Below are 18,716 nucleotides of genomic sequence, written 5' to 3' on the forward strand. Positions count from 1 at the left end.
TCTATTAGAGACATTCTGCCAGCCTACCATTTCTCAAACTTCCTGGTAGAAATTTTAGACTCATGACCTTTGAGTCTGGAGAAATAAAAGCACTCACTTGCAGGAGAGATGACGTCAGAATCCTAAGGAGTTCACCTTTCATGTTGGCTTGTGTGCTTTTCCTTCCTCTGGAACCACATGAAGGAATGCTACTGTAATTGTAGTTCTGTTTGAATTCACACAGAGTAACTCTGAATTCTCATACTATATAAGGAAAAATTAGAACCTGTCTGTGGCTAATATTGTTTTCTACCAACAGCTTGCTTGTACTGAAAAAGGTCACAGTGAACAGAGAAACAGCAGGATTCAAAAAAGGAAAGGACATTGGGGCTCTGTAGAGGTTTGTGCAGATGTTACACTGCCCTTGCTTTCTTCCCTCATTTTTGTCTTTTTCATTTCAGGCAGGGATGAGGCTGAACAGTCATTAACAGAGCTGCCTTCACTCTCCAATACTACACGCATAAGGCATACGTGAGAAAGGCATCAGCCAACACTTCACAGAGACCATCATATGCTGGGCACACTTCATGCCTGGTGTGTAGACTTCATTGCATGTCACTTATGAAGTATTCCAGACACAGGAACATGGCTTTCCACATGATCTAGAGGAGGTGACTGGAACTCAGCCTCAGAGTTCTCAAAGCTACTCTCTGAGACAATGGCAGGTCACAAGGAGAATTTGAATGAGTCTATTAGGGATCACAATTCTCAACATTTGTAATAAAACATTATTAAGAATATTTGATAGTAAAGGAACAGAACAAAGAGGGCATTGAAATAAAGGACCCTGTCCGTGGCAAGCGCATGGAGGTTCTGTCCTGTGAAGGTGGCATTTCTAGTTTTTGCAGTCTTCCTAATTTGAATTCACCACAACCAGCTGCTTGTGTCCCCGACGATGAGAACTCTGCAAGGGAGAAGAGGACAGTTCATGGGGATGCTCTCACAGCAGCAGTGGGGACGGCAGTGTGTGCTGTGATGCACAGTTTTTGTTTTCCATGAATGCCCATGTGCAAGGGAGGCTCACAAAGGACAGAGAAACACGATAGAGGGAAAGCACTAGGACAATGGGGACAACGGGTGCCTTCTGAGGTTGGGGTGACCTGACATTGAGGATTCCAATATAGACAGATGAACTGACCTCAACTGGTCATGTATTTCCAAGGTGATAGCATGGGTTAAGATTCAAAATCAAGGCTGTCTGAGATGAGGGGTCTCTTGCTTTACCTCACAAGATTTACTCTGTGCTTCTTGACCACATAAGATGAGTCAGAACAGAAAGCTGTACACTTACTCTAACTTTAGAAATACTGTCTTCTCTGAGATAAGCATTGGGATCTCTGGCAACAGTGTCCTTCTCTTCTTCCATGTCCTCACACTCAGTAGTGAGCACAAGCCCAGACTCACTGACTTACCTGTTGGCTTCTTGGCTGTAATCCACCTTCTGTTGCTGCTGGTTGCGAGCATCATAGCTACTGATATTTTTATGTTTCATCAAGGATGGGACGACATCACATGTAAATCTCTTTTCTTCTTATACAGATTTTTGAGGGGTCTCTCTGTTTGTGGCACCTGCTTGCTGAGTGTGCTCCAGGCCATCACTCTCAGCCCCAGAAACTCCTGTTTAGCAAAGTTCAAAAGAAAATTATCCCCAAGTCACAACTTAGGGTCCTTGTTTGTCCTTTGTTCCTTCTATTCATCCTTTTCCACTTACCTATTCATCTCCATGGTTAAGACCCCTAATGTGACCTCAGACTACCTATTGTATGTTACTGAATCCTGCTCTCTTGTACATTTCAGTTTCCCAATGACATACGTAATATCCACATTGTTCATCTTCAGGGACGTTTTCGTTATGGGTATCATGTTTCTCTCCAGCGGGTACATGCTGATTCTGCTGTGCAGGCACAAGAAGCAGGTCCAGCATCTTTACATAACCAACTTTACTTCAAAAGCATCACCAGAGCAAAGGGCCTCCCGGACCATCCTGCTGCTCTTGTGCTTCTTTGTGCTCATGTGTATCTTGGATAGCATTATGATATTCTCAAGGCATATGTTCGAAGATGATCCAATATTTTACTTTATCCGGCTGCTTGTGAGCCATAGCTATGCCACAGTCAGTCCTTTTGTGTTCATCAGCACTGAAAAGGATATCATTGGCCTTTTCTTGTCCATGTGTGAGAGGACAGTGACCAGAGTGTAATATCTCAGCTTACACAAAGAAGTGGGTTTTGGCCATGCATAAACACCTATAACAACGGGATATAGAGATAGGAGGATCCTTGGGTCCTGGTACTCTATAGTCTGGTTGTGGTGTTAGTGAGAGAATTCGTCTAGACGGATAAGAAAGACAGGGAAAGAGAAGAACGCCTGTAGCATGAATTCTAACTGGTATTAATAATATAAACCCAGAGGCATATATCGGGGTTAATGCTGAAGACCAGAGAAGCAGGGTGCCAGTCATTAGAGAGCTCTTTTACCTCTACCAGCACTCAAACTGAAGGGATGATCCTGCCCTCAGACTGCATCCCCAGACTGCCTCTGTCTTCACCAAACCACAGACTTTACTACAGAGGCAAGCATAATCAAAATTCTTTGTAAAGTATTTATACTTGAGTCAACTAATATGTCATCCAAACAATTGATGACCTGCCCATTGATCTCTTGGCCCTAATCCACATATTATTGTTTCTGATCACCGCAGTCATAGTTACAGACTTTTTTTTCTGGTGGAGATAAGAACATTATATGTAAATTCCTTGTCTACTCATACAGAATTTTTAGGTGTCTCTCCCTGTGTACCACCAGCCTGTTGAGTGTCCTCTAGACTGTCATCCTCAGTCCCAGAAGCTCCTGTTTAGCAAAGTTCAAGCACAAATCTCCCTATCCCATCTCTTTGCTCTTCTACCCATGAGTGTCTCCTGTAGGGCCATTGGCAATCACTTCTTAGTGTCTATTACGACCACAAACATTTTGACCTTGGGTAACTATACGTATGGTACCCAATTCTAGCATCTTTTATCTAAGAGTTATGTAATTTGAAGTACATTTTCCACACTGCTGTCCCTCAGGGAAGCCTTTCTTATTAGTCTCATGGCCCACTCCAGCGGGTACATGCAGACTCTCCTGTGCAGGCATAAGAGGCTGTCCCAGGATCTTCACAATACCAGCTTCTTTCCAAAAGCATCTCCAGAGCTATGGGCCACCCTGACCATCCTGCTGCTCATGAACTTCTTCGTGTTTTTCTACATTTTGGACATTGTTATCTTCCACTCAAGAATGAAGTTCAAGGATTGCTCAATATTCTACTGTATCCAGATTCTTGTGTCCCATAACTATGCCACAGTCAGTCCTTTTGTGCTGATTAGTACTGAAAATCATATAATTAAGTTTTTGAGATCAATGTGTGGGAGGACAATAAATATTTGATTATTCAGTGATGGGTATGATCTCTTCATATAAACAATATGCTGTCATCAGAGCTCTGAATTGTGGCATGGTGGGAACAATCTGTGCCTTAAATTAAAATATGAAATCATCATTTTTCTGTTCAACTTGTTTACTATGTGTGGATGGCTGGTTATATAATGAAAATTAACTGCCTCGCCCTCAGATATCATGTGAAGTTTTTATTTCTTCATGGGTGTTTCAAGGAGACCTGTGAGGTTATTCTCACTTGACCTGAGTTAACACATTGCTTTTAATTTTTAAATAAAAATTTCTTTTTAAGTTTTAACTCTTTGTGTGTGTGTATGTGTCTGTGTGTGTGTTTGCATGCATGTGAGTACATGTGTGTGTGTTTCTGTGTGTCTACATGGATGTGGATGTCCATAGTTGTCAGTGTTATCATATACTCTAGAGCTAGAGTTATGGGCCATTGTGGGCCACCCAATGTAGGAGAAGGCAATTAAATTTGAGTGTTCTAGGAAGCAGTATCCTTGCCTGCTGAGCCATCTCTCTGGCACAATGATGTAGGTGGGTCTTCTTTCTATCTTTTGCTTTCATTGGTTAATTAATAAAGAAAACTAATGAGCCAAGCAGAGATTAAAAGAATACAATTTGTGTGTTGGTATTTTGCGGCATAAGCTACCCAGGCCGTCGAGAGCAGGGCAGCAGGAACACAGCCTGCTGTTCCTAATACCAAGTGGCACCCAACGTGATGGACTAAATCCACTTAAAAACCTGATAGGGCTTTAAAAAAAAGGAGAGAGAGTTTAACACAGCTTTTTGCTGTTTGCTAGAGTGTGCTGCAGAGAATTTTTCCTGACTCTGCCTCAGCAGGAAAAAAGCTGCGCCGTTTTAAAATGCAGCTTCCTGTGCTGTCCCGCCAGCGTGAATGCTAGCTATAAAACATTTCAATGGCTTTTATGGGACCTAATCGGGAAGAAAGTACTCTGAGACCATGCCTGTGCTTCCTGCCTAGGCAAACTGTGGGATCAAGCTTAGGCAGTTGGGAGAGCATGGCAGATTTCTTCTGCCCTACAGAGAGATGTTTCCAGGCTGCACAGTGCTCTGCCTGTCAGATTTGTCTGTAACTTGGATGAAAAGAATTTCTGGGTTGCACACTCAGTCTCAGAGTTAAAGTGCTGAGTGTGGCTCCTACCTAGCGGCCCCTGAGCTAGTGGAAAATTGTACGTTCTCCATTTTGGAATTGGAGAGAGTTGGAGCCAACATCCAGAGCAGCCTGTCACTCTGCAGTTCAGAGTCACAACTGATTCAGTCACAAGCGGCTCTGCCCGCAATATCTGTTTTTGACCTGTGAATGTCACAGCTTAGATTCTTACATGCTTAGTGATTTAAAACTGCAAAGCAAATAATGCTCCTGGATAGTAAAGAATTACAGATTCACAATAAGACAGATTCTGAAACAAAAGACTTCTAAATGGGTCATACTATTAGATAAACGTAGGCTTGGGAGAGAGAACAGAAAGCATATAAAGAGTCATAAACAAAGTTTATTATGTGAGGCATGCTTCACACGATCAAAGCCCTCAGAGGCACACTTCATACAGACCAACACACTTAGACACAGTTCACATAACTTAACACACTTAGAGGCACACATCACACAACGCAACACACACTCAGAACATCCTTCACACAGATGGACACACTTACCCAAACATTTCACACAGCTTATAGACTCATAGGAACACATCACACAGGTGAACATACACTCAGTGAAACAATTCACACTGCTTAGCACACACTCAGAGGCACCCTTCACCCAGCAAATGTGTGAGGGACTATCACGAACATGAACCCATTCACACCTAGAGTTGAGTGGGAAGAGAAAGACCGGAGGTCTGTTCCATGTCCTGTGTACTCTTTGAGTGAGTCACAGCGTTCAGATCAGCCTGCATGTTACCTGATGGAATGGTGTTTAGCAAGGTGATGCGAGAGAACCTTTAAAATATCAAGAGTGTGGTTGACAAGAAAGAAACCACACAGCAGTAAGATGCATAAAACACGTGAGCAGAGGGTCCTGGTGGCTCAAGTCTGTAGCCCTGAAGCGGAAACAGGAGGGAGGTGAGAGCAAAGACAGCATGAGAGACAGGAGTGAGTCCAGGCCAACACACAAGGCTACAACACCAAAAACAAAAAGAAAGAATATTTTTATTAAAAATTCCAAAATAAACATATGTACAACATGCAAGGGAAAGGTTTAGTATTGCTTGATGCCCCTGGGTGAAGAGCATGAAACACACAATGAGACACCACAATCACACATCAGAGCAGCACCGACACTGAGTGTCAGATGGAAAGGCAAATGCTAAGAGCTTTGAGGAAACGTATGGGAATTTCAGAGTCGCAGACAACTCATGGGAGCATCCAAACCCCTCATCCTAAAGCAGAGAAATTAAAAAGTCTGAAATTGGTAGAGACCAATTACCTATGAAGTTCAAAATGAGCCAAGTTTGGTCGCCTATGTGATGTGACCCTGGTACTTCTCTGATAGATGTGTCATGGGAGTTAATGAGGAAAGTTTGAGCCCAGCACCCGCCCCACCACCTCAGTTTGATGTTTTCTAGGATGCAATGGAGTAAAACTAACAGACAGATAAAATTCCCACCAGGGATGCCATGTTCCTCAGGGCCCCAAGGGGATCTTATTCACACACAGGCATTAGAATTGCAGGTTTCAGAGAGGCATTAAAGGCACCAGTAACCCAAGTCTGTGCAGATCTCCTCAGGCAGAGAATTCCCCTGTCATGTCCATCTGGGTAAGTGCTCTGCACAGTGAAGATTCAGAAGGTTGTCTGGTCCAAGGCAGGCTGTATAGAAAGAGCAGTGGGTTCAGGGAGGTTTTCAGCATCTGCAGGAGATGCTGAGCTCTGGCAGCCCCTCAGCACAGGGGACTGTGTATTGCATGAACGATGGATTTGCAGTGAAGGATGTTTGTCTCTGTAATTTAGAATCTTCCAATTACATTGCATTAATCTTAAGCCTGTATTCCTTTTTTTGATTGTAAAATTTCAGATTGACTAGTTGTGTCAGAATGCATGTTCCATGTGTGTACTTTTAAGATGTAAATAAGGGAATTGATGTTTTCTTTTTACATTTCAATTAAACCCTCTTAGCATGTGTGGTTGTCATATCCCAAATATGAGTATTATAAGTGACTTCTGTAGATAGGGTAATTAAAAATAATTTTAGGATCTTTTGAAATAAGTCCCACCCCATTTTCATTTCTTAGAGAATATTGTCTCACTACAACAAAGTATATAACCAAGTTTTCTCATACATTTTTCTTCCTCAGTTCACCTTCAGAAGTTGCCAACTGGTGGTGTTGGTCTCTGCCCAGACTTTAGAAGTTAAGAAATGTCAGTGGAGGAGACCATGGAGAAACTGCAGACAACTAACTATACAGCACAGAGAGAATATGATGATCTCTCTGGACCCTGAGGAACCAGGAACTGGTAAGTGCAGAGCTAGGGGGAAACAATCTTTATGTTCTATTAACTGGAATAAAAATCACTTCCAATTCCTCTGATAGGGGAAATTCATGGTCCTTCCTCTCTTCAGAGAAGCCGATGGGACAGACTATCTCATTTATTTCCTTTGCTCTTTGCATAGCTTTCATATTTTTCAAACTGCACCTTCTTTTGTAGAGAGATAAACTCAAACCTCCGTACTTTTACTGTTACTCACAGTGCATGTGACAAAAAGGGCAAAGCCACTTAGGGAGAAAGCCAGTCTTAGCTGTGACTGCGGTGTGTTGAGGGTCAGGACGGCAGGTTCTTCTGCAGCTCATGTGAGTTTCCCAGAGCTGAGAGTGGCATCTGTGACCAGGCTCTGCAGATTTCTCTCTCTCACCCAAAAGGAAAGCTGCCCTACTTCAGTTTCTGGAGGAGTATGCAAACACTTAGTGATAATTCTGGCTGCAGGCTTTAGCCCTGGGAAGACCTGTAATCATTTTAATTACAAAAACAAACGTGAAGGCTAATTTCAGCAGTTTTGCAGAAATAGTTGTCATTTCTTAGTGATTTTGCTCATCCTATTACTCACGTTGATTAGCTTCGTGGCCTCTGAACAGAGAGCTGACCTCTGCTTGGTGATGCTTTGCCTCTTCTGATACACCAACCATCTCTCTAGTATAGCTCCAGCAAGCAGGTCGAACTGTGCAACACACAGGGGATACTGGCCTCACCTCCTCCTAAGCCCACATGTAGGAGGCAGGAGCAGTTTCCCTTTCCAGACCACCCCATGCATTTTGTAATGTCTCACAGCAGGGGTGAGAACAATGACCACATGCTAAGGTTGCATTGCTGGATTTTGATCACAGTTTAAAGCTGAGATCGTGTTAATTAAATGAAAACCTGAAGTCAGGATGTGGAACTAGTGGCTAATTGTTAGGAATTAGCCATAGAGGGCAAAGAGGGAGAGCACTGGCTAAATCAGAAGAGTTAAATCTAGATAAAAACAGCAGAGGTGAGCTGTATGAAGATGCCAAAATCAAGAGCATATTTCATAATAATAAGGGTGGACAGGTAATCTTCAGCCCTGACGTAAACCATGCTCTGTTTGCTTTCAGCACTAGATGATGCGTGGGCTGTATATGTGCTCTAGCTATAGAGGAGGAAGCAGCCATTACTCCTGACTGTCTTCTCCCTGGATGCAGTAGGCCACCAGCATGCACTAGGGACCGCAAATTTTTCCTTCCCTTCCAATCTCCTCTTCTCTCCAGATCACAAATTCAGGTCATTGTCCTGACCTGTTGTCACTGGTTTGAGGTCTATTTAATGATGTCAATGATCTCATGTTTTCTACGATTTGGGTAAAGACAGAATGATGCGGATTCTACAGTCATGGCTTCCTGACTCTGTGCAGTCCACGGAGGGGATTCTTGCTCTCTTGTCCTAGCAGTTGAAGCCTTCACAGCTGTTTCTAGCAGTAAATGCTCAGCATCCTTCTGGATATTTCTTCATCCTGGTGTGGTTTTTTCTTCTCTTCTGTTGTTTGAGCCTTTCCATTCTCTTCCCCATTGTGGCCTCTTTCCTGGTACCTATTTCACAAAGCCCCATCATTTCTCTGTTACTTAAGTGCTTATATTCATTCAGAACACCAACTTTTTCTCTTTGCACGATTGAAGAGGCCTTCCCAGAGCTATCTCAGCATATTCCCTTGCAAGTTCTATTTTGAGAAGTGCCTCTTAAATCACCTTGCTGAGGTCATAGAATATCTGTTGTGTCTGCTGACAACAAAGTCCATGCTTAGCTGGGCAGATATGAACTGAATTGCCTTATCTAGGAAGGTAGGACAGGCTACGAGAGGCCCTATAGTTTGTTTCCTGAAGGGTGCACAATTCTGAGTTGCTCTCTATAGCAGTGACACACTAGCCAAGACGGTAGCATCTTTCATTGCTGGACTTACTTTGTAATACATAAAGAATTTGACACCATGTATATTTGGATGTAGAAATTGAATGAATGCAATTGGGTGTCCTGAAAAATGTGGACGTAGTGTGTAACTTAGGGAGTTGTTTGTCCCTGGCAAACTGGTACCCATTAATATATGAAATCATGTCCCCATCCTTGGTCTGTGTTCTGTAGAAAGAAAGAGAACTTTGTCTTGGTGCTGTGGAATTCCACCTCCAGTAAAGCTCTTCCTATTGTTTCAAAGCAGAGTTCCCTGAAGATAAGATGTTGAGGATATCACAGAAGGTTCAAGGCCTCTGCCCCTGCCTTGCTTTCTGAAGAGTTTAAGTTTTCAGGACTGTGGTTTCTGAAGTGACAGAGAACATGAGATTTTATAGGTAATGAAACACAGCACACAGGACTTTGACAATGAGATATTTGTGTAAGAATAAAGTTTCCTCTCACCCATTCCACTTTCTGTCTCTTCTTTCTCCTCTTTCTTTTCATGAGCTAAAAAGAACTAAGGAAACCTGGGTATTCCAAAGGAATAACATGCTACTTACCAAAGCTAAAATGTATATTTCAGACAAGCTTCTCTTAGGATTTTTAATTATTTTTATTTTTGGTGATGTATGTATTTAAAATGTATGGAATTTGTGTCTGCATGTACATCTGCACATTAGAAGTTGGCAGCAGATCTCATGGGGCTACAGTTCCAGACAGTTATGATCCTCGATGTAGCTACTGAAAATTGAACTCTGAGCAGTCTCTGCAGCCCAGATTTTTTCATTTTTAATTACGTTCATCTGTGTTTACATGTGTGCAGATGTCCACAGTAGGGCATCAGATCACCTGAAGATGAAGTCAGAAGCAGTTGTCAGCTTCTTGATGTAGATACTGGGAACTAATCCTGTGTTCTCTGCTAGAGCAGTATGTGCTCCTAACTGCTGACCCTTCTCTCCAGCTCCCACGCTAGTCTTTTTAGTCTTTTTATGTGGTGTTGACACCCACGCTCAGTTCTTCTGCTTCCTTAACAAGTGCTCTTATCCTTGGTGCCATTCCCAGCCCCTTCAAGCTAGTCTTTTAGAGCGTGTCAGTGCATGCGTTATTTAACATGAACTGCATGTATTTCAACACACAAACACACACATGCTTGCACTCACAGCATTTATTCTGTAAGTCTACAGAGGTCATCATGGACTGGTGACAGTGTGTTACGTGTCACCACTTGGAGGCTCATGGAACCTTTATTGCCACTTCACTGTGATTTCCCCAGGTTCATTAAGAGAATCCATTCTGTACACAACATATGTGTACCGAAAATTATTTTTCTTTTCTTTACTTTGGGAAAATTGATCTTTCTCCTTCCTTTTTCCCTCATTGACTGGGACCTGAGAAATACCTTTTTATGTTATAGAAACATTCACAATTAAGTGGAAATAGTTTAATAAAACTATTCACCCAAAATGCTATTGCTATATAAAATACCCAGTCTCTTTATCAGGCAAATCGATTAACTCTTCTTGTGATACTATAGAATTTTTATATTTGGATATTGTCTTTAAAAATATTTTGGCCAATTACTCATCAAAATTGTGAATTCTAAAATAAACACATATATTTATAGACTTTAATAGGTTTTCTTTCTCTCAATATCAGATACTACAGTCACATGGTCTAAATTATTATACAATAGCATTATCTTATAACCTTAATTTTACAATGACATATCTCTTAATGCCATCTCACTGGACAAACTATAAAATGTTAGTGCTCTCATGTGTGCTAGAAAAACACTGTAGAGTCGGTTCTCTCTCTACTTCCCATGGGTTCTGAGGATTGACTCAGGATCAAGCTTTCATTTCCACTGTCTAATGTTGTGATCCTCCTGTCTCTACCTCTTAAGACTAGCCTACCAGCGTGCACCACCACACATGTCTTTGTTGGTTGCATCATCTGGTCTGTATGGTGATGCTACATGAAATCAAACACATTTGTTCTATTAGAGACATTCTGCCAGCCTAAGATTTCACAAACTTCCTAGTAGAAATTTTAGACTCATGAACTTTGAGTCAGGAGAAATAACAGCACTCACTTGCAGGAGAGATGACGTCAGAATCCTAAGGAGTTCACCTTTCACGTTGGCTTGTGTGCTTTTCCTTCCTCTGGAACCACATGAAGGAATGCTACTGTAATGGTAGTTCTGTTTGAATTCACACAGAGTCACTCTGAATTCTCATACTATATAAGGAAAAATTAGAACCTATGCGTGACTAATATTTGATAGCGACCAACAACTTGCTTGTATTGAAAATGGTCAAGGTGAAGAGAGAAACAGCAGGATTCAAAAAAGAAAAGCACATTAGAGCTCTGTAGAGGTTTGTGCAAATGTTACACTGCCCTTGCTTTCTTCCCTCATTTCTGACTTTTTCATTTCCGGCAGGGATGGAGCTGAACAGTCATTAACAGAGCTGCCTTCACTGTCCAATACTACACGCATAAGGCATACGTGAGAAAGGCATCAGCCAACACTTAATCGAGACCATCATGTGCTGGACAAACTTCATGATGGGTGTGTAGACTTCATTGTATGTCACTCATGATGTACTCCAGACACAGGAACATGGCTGTCCACATGATTTAGAGGAGGTGACTGGAACTCAGCCTCAGAGTTCTCAAAGCTACACTCTGAGACAATGGCAGGTCACAGGGAGAAATTGAAGTAGTCTATTAGGGATCACAATTCTCAACATTTGTAATAAAACATTATTAAGAATATTTGGTAGTAGAGGAACAGAACAAAAGGGCACTAAAATAAAGGACCCTGTCCGTGGCAAGCCCATGGAAGTTCTGTCCTGTGAAGGTGGCATTTCTAGTTTTTGCAGTCTTCCTAATTCGAATTCACCACAACCAGCTGCTTGTGTACTCGACGATGAGAACTCTGCAGGGAAGAACAGGACAGTTCATGGGGACTCTCTCACAGCAGCAGTGGGGACGGCAGTGTGTGCTGTGATGCACAGCTGTTGGATTCTATGAATGCCCATGTGCAAGGGAGCCTCACAAAGGACAGAGAAACACGACACTGGGAAAGCACTAGGACAATGGGGACAGCGGGTGTCTTCTGAGGTTGGGGTGAGCTGACATTGAGGATTCCAATAGAGAAAGATGAACTGAGCTCAACTTGTCATGTATTCTCAAGGTGATAGCATTGGTTAAGATTCACGGTCAAGGCTGTCTAAGATGAGGGGTCTCTTGCTTTTCCCCCACAAGGTTTACTCTGTGCTTCTTAACCATATAAGATGAGTCACAACAGAAAGCTGGACACTTACACTAACTTTAGAAACACTTTCTTCTGTGAGATAAGCATTGGGATCTCAGGCAACAGTGTCCTTCTCCTCTTCCACATCCTCACACTCAGTAGTGAGCACAAGCCTAGACTCACTGACTTGCCCATTGGCTTCTTAGCTGTAATTCACCTTCTGTTGCTGCTGGTTGCGAGCATCATAGCTGCTGATATTTTCATGTTTCGTCAAGGATGGGACGACATCACATGTAAATCTCTTCTCTTCTTATACAGATTTTTGAGGTGTCTCTCTGTTTGTGGCACCTGCTTGCTGAGTGTGTTTCAGGCCATCACTCTCAGCCCCAGAAACTCCTGTTTAGCAAAGTTCAAAAGAAAATTATCCCCATGTCACAACTTAGGGTCCTTGTTTGCTCTTTGTTCCTTCTATTCATCTTTTTCCACTTACCTTTTCATCTCCATGGTTAAGACCCCTAATGTGACCTCAGACCACCTACTCTATATGACTGAATCTTGCTCTCTTGTACAATTCAGTGTCCCAATGAAATACATAATGTCCACATTGTTTATCCTCTGGGACGTTTTCATTATGGGTATCATGGTCCTCTCCAGCGGGTACATGCTGATTCTGCTGTGCAGGCACAAGAAGCAGGTCCATCACCTTCACATCACCAACTTTTCTTCAAAAGCATCACCAGAGCAAAGGGCCTCCTGGACCATCCTGCTGCTCTTGTGCTTCTTTGTGTTCATGTGTATCTTGGATAGAATTATGATATTCTCAAGGCATATGTTCAAAGATGATCCAATATTTTACTCTATCCTGCTGCTTGTGAGCCATAGCTATGCCACAGTCAGTCCTTTTGTGTTCATCAGCAATGAAAAGGATATCATTGGCCTTTTCTTGTCCATGTGTGAGAGGACAGTGACCAGAGTGTAATATCTCAGCTTAAACAAAGAAGTGCGTTTTGGCAATGCATAAATACCTATAACTACGGGATATAGAGATAGGAGGATCCTTGGGTCCTGGTACTCTATAGTCTGGTTGTGGTGTTAGTGAGAGAAGTTGTCTAGACGGATAAGAAAGACAGGGAAAGAGAAGAACACCTGCAGTATGAATTCTAATTGGTATTAATAATATAAACCCAGAGGCATATATCGGGGTTAATGCTGAAGACCAGAGAAGCAAGGTGCCAATCATTAGAGAGCTCTTTTACCTTTAGCAGTACTCAAACTGAAGGGGTGATCCTGTCCTCAGACTGCATCCCCAGACTGCCTCTGTCTTTACCAAACCACAGACTTTACTACAGAGGCAAGCATAATCAAAATTCTTTGTAAAGTATTTATACTTGAGTCAACTAATATGTCATCCAAGCAATTGATGACCTGCCCATTGATCTTGTGGCCCTAATCCACTTATTATTGTTTCTGATCACCGCAGTCATAGTTACAGACTTTTTTTTCTGGTGGAGATAAAAACATTATATGTAAATTCCTTGTCTACTCATACAGAATTTTTAGGTGTCTCTCCCTGTGTACCACCAGCCTGTTGAGTGTCCTCCAGGATGTCATCCTCAGTCCCAGAAGCTCCTGTTTAGCAAAGTTCAAGCACAAATCTCTCTTTCACATCTTATTGCTCTTCTACCCATGAGTGTCTCCTGTAGGGCCATTGGCAATCACTTCTTAGTGTCTATTACGACCACAAACATTTTGACCTTGGGTAACTATACGTATGGTACCCAATTCTAGTGTCTTTTATCTAAGAGGTATGTAATTTGAAGTACATTTTCCACACTGCTGTCCCTCAGGAAAGCCTTTCTTATTAGTCTCATGGCCCACTCCAGCGGGTACATGCTGACTCTCCTGTGCAGGCATAAGAGGCTGTCCCAGGATCTTCACAATACCAGCCTCTTTCCAAAAGCATCTCCAGAGCTATGGGCCACCTGGATCATCCTGCTGCTCATGAGCTTCTTCGTGGTTTTCTATATTTTGGACATTGTTATCTTCCACTCAATAATGAACTTCAAGGATAGCTGAATATTCTACTGTATCAAGATTCTTGTGTCCCATAACTATGCCACAGTCAGTCCTTTTGTGCTGATTAGTACTGAAAATCATATAATTAACCTTTTGAGATCAATGTGTGGGAGCACAATAAATATTTGATTATTCAGTGATAGGTATGATCCCTTAATATAAACAATATGCTGTCATCAGAGCTGTGAATTGTGGCATGGTGGGAACAAACTGTGCCTTAAATTAAAATATGAAATCATCGTTTTTCTGTTGTATCTGTTTACTATGTGTGGATGGCTGGTTATATAAAGAAAATTAACTGCCTCGCCCTCAGATATCATGTGAAGTTTTTATTTCTTCATGGGTGTTTCAAGGAGACCTGTGAGGTTATTCTCACTTGACCTGAGTTAATACATTGCTTTTAAATTTTTAAATAAAAATTTATTTTTAAGTTTTAACTCTTTGTGTGTGTTTGTGTGTGTGTGTGTGTTTGCGTGCATGTGAGTACATGTGTGTGTGTTTCTGTGTGTCTACATGGATGTGGATGTCCATAGTTGTCAGAGTTATCATATATTCTAGAGCTAGAGTAATGGGCCATTGTGGGCCACCCATTGTAGGAGAAGGAAATCAAATCTGAGTGTTCTAGAAAGCAGTATCCTTGCCTACTGAGCAATCTCTCTGGCCAATGATATAGGTGGGTCTTCTTTCTATCTTTTGCTTTCATTGGTTAATTAATAAATAAAAACTAATGAGCCAAGCAGTGTTTAAAAAAATACAATTTGTGTGTTTGTATTTCAGAGCATAAGCTAGCCAGGCAGCCGAGAGCTGGGCAGCAGGAAGGCAGCCTGCTGTTCCTTCTACAAATTGGCACCCAACATGATGGACTAAATCCACTTAAAAACCTGAGAGGGCTTTAAAAAAAGGAGAGAGAGGTTAACACAGCTTTTTGCTGTTTGCTAGAGTGTGCTGCAGACAATTTTTACTGACTCTGCCTCAATAGGAAAAAAAAACTGTGCAATTTTAAAATACAGCTTCCTGGGTTGTGCTGCCAGCGTGAACTCTGGCTATAAAACATTTCAATGGCTTTTATTTGACCGAATCGTGAAGAAAGTACTCTGAGACCATGCCTGTGCTTTCCGCCAAGGCAGACTGTGGGATCAGGCTTAGGCAGTTGGGAGAGCATGGCAGATTTCTTCTGCCCTACAGAGAGATGTTTCCAGGCTGCACAGTGCTCTGCCTGTCAGATTTGTCTGTAACTTGGATGAAAAGAGTTTCTGAGCTGCACACTCAGTCTCAGAGTTAAAGTGCTGAGTGTGGCTCCTACCTAGCGGCCCCTGAGCTAGTGGAAAATTGTACGTTCTCCATTTTGGAATTGGAGAGAGTTGGAGCCAACATCCAGAGCAGCCTGTCACTCTGCATTTCAGAGGCACATCTGATTCAGTCACAAGCGGCTCTGCCTGCAATATCTGTTTTTGACCTGTGAATGTCATAGCTTAAATTCTAACATGCTTAGTGATTTAAAACTGCAAAACCAATAATGTTCCTGGATAGTAAAGATTTACAGATTCACAATAAGACAGATTCTGAAACAAAAGACTTCTAAATGGGTCATACTGTTAGATAAACGTAGGTTTGGGAGGAGATCATAAAGAGTATAAAGAGTCATAAACAAAGTTTATCATGTGAGGCACGCTTCACACGATCAACGCCCTCAGAGACACACTTCAAACAGACCAACACACTTAAACACAGTTCACATAACTTAACACACATAGAGGCACACATCACACAACCCAGCACACACTCAGAACATCCTTCACACAGATGGACACACTTACCCAAACATTTCACACAGCTTACACATACATAGGAACACTTCACACAGGTGAACATACACTCAGTGAAACAAGTCACACTGCTTAGCACACACTCAGAGGAACAATTCACCCAGCAAAAGTGTGAGGCACCCATTCAAACCTAGAGTTGAGTGGGAGGAGAAAGACCGGAGGTCTGTTCCATATCCTGTGTACACTTTGAGTGAGTCACAGCGTTCGGACCATTGTCTGTAGCCCTGAAGCGGAAACAGGAGGGAGGTGAGAGCAAAGACAGCATGAGAGACAGGAGTGAGTCCAGGCCAACACACAACACTACAACACCAAAAACAAAAAGAAAGAATATTTTTATTAAAAAATCCCAAAATAACCATATGGAAAATATGCAAGGGAAAGGTTTAGTATTACTTCATGCCCCTGGGTGAAGAGCATGAAACACACAATGAGACACCACAATCACACATCAGAGCAGCACCGACACTGAGTGTCAGATGGAATGGCAAATGCTAAGAGCTTTGAGGAAACGTATGGGAATTTCAGAGTCACAGACAACTCATGGGAGCATCCAAACCCCTCATGCTAATGCAGAGAAATTAAAAAGTCTGAAATTGGTAGAGACCAATTACATATGAAGTTAAAAATGAGCCAAGTTTGGTCGCCTATGTGATGTGACCCTGGCACTCCTCTGACAGATGTGTCATGGGAGTTTATGAGGAAAGTTTGAGCCCAGCACCCGCCCCACCACCTCAGTTTGATGTTTTCTAGGATGCAATGGAGTAAAACTAACAGACAGACAAATTCCCACCAGGGATGCCATGTTCCTCAGGGCCCCAAGGGGATCTTATTCACACACAGGCATTAGAATTGCAGGTTTCAGAGGGGCATTAAAGGCACCAGTAACCCAAGCCTGTGAGGATTTTAGGGTTAAGTTACCCCCTTTGGGGGGGGGGAGGTTTGCCTCGGGCAAAGGCCTGCCAATAAATGGGCGCGCTGAGAGGCAGCTCGGCCATTTTTTTCCCTCCCTCCCTCCTGTACTACGCTGGAGCTTCGGTTCTGTAAGTTTAACATTAAAGTGGTAAATATTCTTTGATATCTGCATTGCATTTATTTTGCGCGGAACAGAGGATCTCCTCAGGCAGAGACCTCCCCTGTCATGTCCATCTGGGTAAGTGCTCTGCACACAGTGCAGACTCGGAAGTTGTTCGGGACCTAAGTAGGCTGTAGAGGAAGAGCGGTGGGTTCAGGGAGGTTTTCAGCATCTGCAGGAGATGCTGAGCTCTGGCAGCCCCTCAGCACAGGGGACTGTGTACTGCACAAATGAGGGATTTGCAGTGAAGGATGTTTGTCTCTGTAATTTAGAATCTTCCAATTACATTGCATTAATCTTAAGCCTGTATTCCTTTTCTTATTGTAAAATTTCAGATTGACTAGCTGTGTCAGCATGCATGTTCCATGTGTGCACTTTATATGTAAAAAAAGAGAATCGATGTTTTCTTTTTACATTTCAATTAAACCCTCTTAGCATGTGTGGTTGTCATATCCCAAATATGAGTATTATAAGTGACTTCTGTAGATAGGGTAATTAAAAATAATTTCAGGATCTTTTGAAATGAATCTATCCCCAATTTAATGTCTTAAAGAATATTGTCTCACTACAACAAAGTATATAACCAAGTTTTCTCATATATTTTTCTTCCTCAGTTCACCTTCAGAAGTTGCCAACTGGTGGTGTTGGTCTCTGTCCAGATTTTGGAAGTTAAAAAAATGTCAGTGGAGGAGACCATGGAGAAACTGCAGACAACTAACTATACAGCACAGAGAGAATATGATGATCTCTATGGACCCTGAGGAACCAGGAACTGGTAAGTGCAGAGCTTGGGGGAATCAATCTTTATGTTCTATTAACTGAAATAAAAATCACTTCCAATTTCTCTCCTAGGGTAAATTCATGGTCCTTCCTCTCTTCAGAGATGCCGATGGGACAGACTATCTCATTTATTTCCTTTGCTCTTTGCATAGCTTTCATATTTTTCAAACTGCACTTTTTTTCTAGAGAGATAAAGTCATACCTCCATACTTTTACTGTTACCCACAGTGCATGTGACAAGGAGGTCAAAGCCACTTAGGGAGAAAGCCAGTCTCTGCGGTGATTGCGTTGTGTGGAGGGTCAGGACGGCAGGTTCTTCTGCAGCCCAGGTGAGTTTCCCAGAGCTGAGAGTGGCATCTGTGGCCAGGCTCCGCAGAGTTCTCTCTCTCACTCTAAAGGAAAGCTGCCCTACTTCAGTTTCTGGAGGAGTATGCAAACACTTAGTGAACATTCTGGCTGCTGGCTTTAGCCCTGGGAAGACCTGTAATCATTTTAATTACAAAAACAAATGTGAAGGCTAATTTCAGCAGATTTGCAGAAATAGCTGTCACTTCTTAGGATTTTGTTCATCCTATTACTCATGTTGATATACTTCATGTTCTCTCTGAACACAGAGCTGGATTCTTCTTTTGATGGTTTGCCTCTCCTGATACACCAACCATCTCTCTAGTATAGCTCCAGCATTGCAGGTCGACTGTGCAACACACAGAGGATACTGGCCTCACCTCCTCCTAAGCCCACATGTATGAAGCAGGAGCAGTTTCCCTTTCCAGACCACCCCATGCATTTTGTAATGTCTCACAGCAGGGG

The 18,716-nt window shown here is 42.3% G+C and overlaps 1 protein-coding gene and 2 pseudogenes across 1 annotated transcript; all 3 read left to right on the plus strand.

Moving 5' to 3' along the window:
- Positions 1-1,300: 1,300 nt before the first annotated feature.
- LOC121436056 (vomeronasal type-1 receptor 48-like) lies at positions 1,301-2,239 on the plus strand. Its single transcript, XM_041635660.1, has one exon. The coding sequence runs from the start codon at positions 1,301-1,303 to the stop codon at positions 2,237-2,239; it is 939 nt and encodes a 312-aa protein (XP_041491594.1).
- Positions 2,240-2,541: 302 nt separating this feature from the next.
- Positions 2,542-3,465, plus strand: LOC121436062 (annotated as a pseudogene).
- Positions 3,466-12,792: 9,327 nt separating this feature from the next.
- On the plus strand, positions 12,793-14,357 carry LOC121436067 (annotated as a pseudogene).
- Positions 14,358-18,716: the final 4,359 nt, after the last annotated feature.

This window comes from Microtus oregoni, unplaced genomic scaffold (genome assembly GCF_018167655.1).
Source record: "Microtus oregoni isolate MIOR12 unplaced genomic scaffold, Mior012 000002F_ref0000024, whole genome shotgun sequence".
NCBI classification, from domain to species: Eukaryota; Metazoa; Chordata; class Mammalia; order Rodentia; family Cricetidae; genus Microtus; species Microtus oregoni.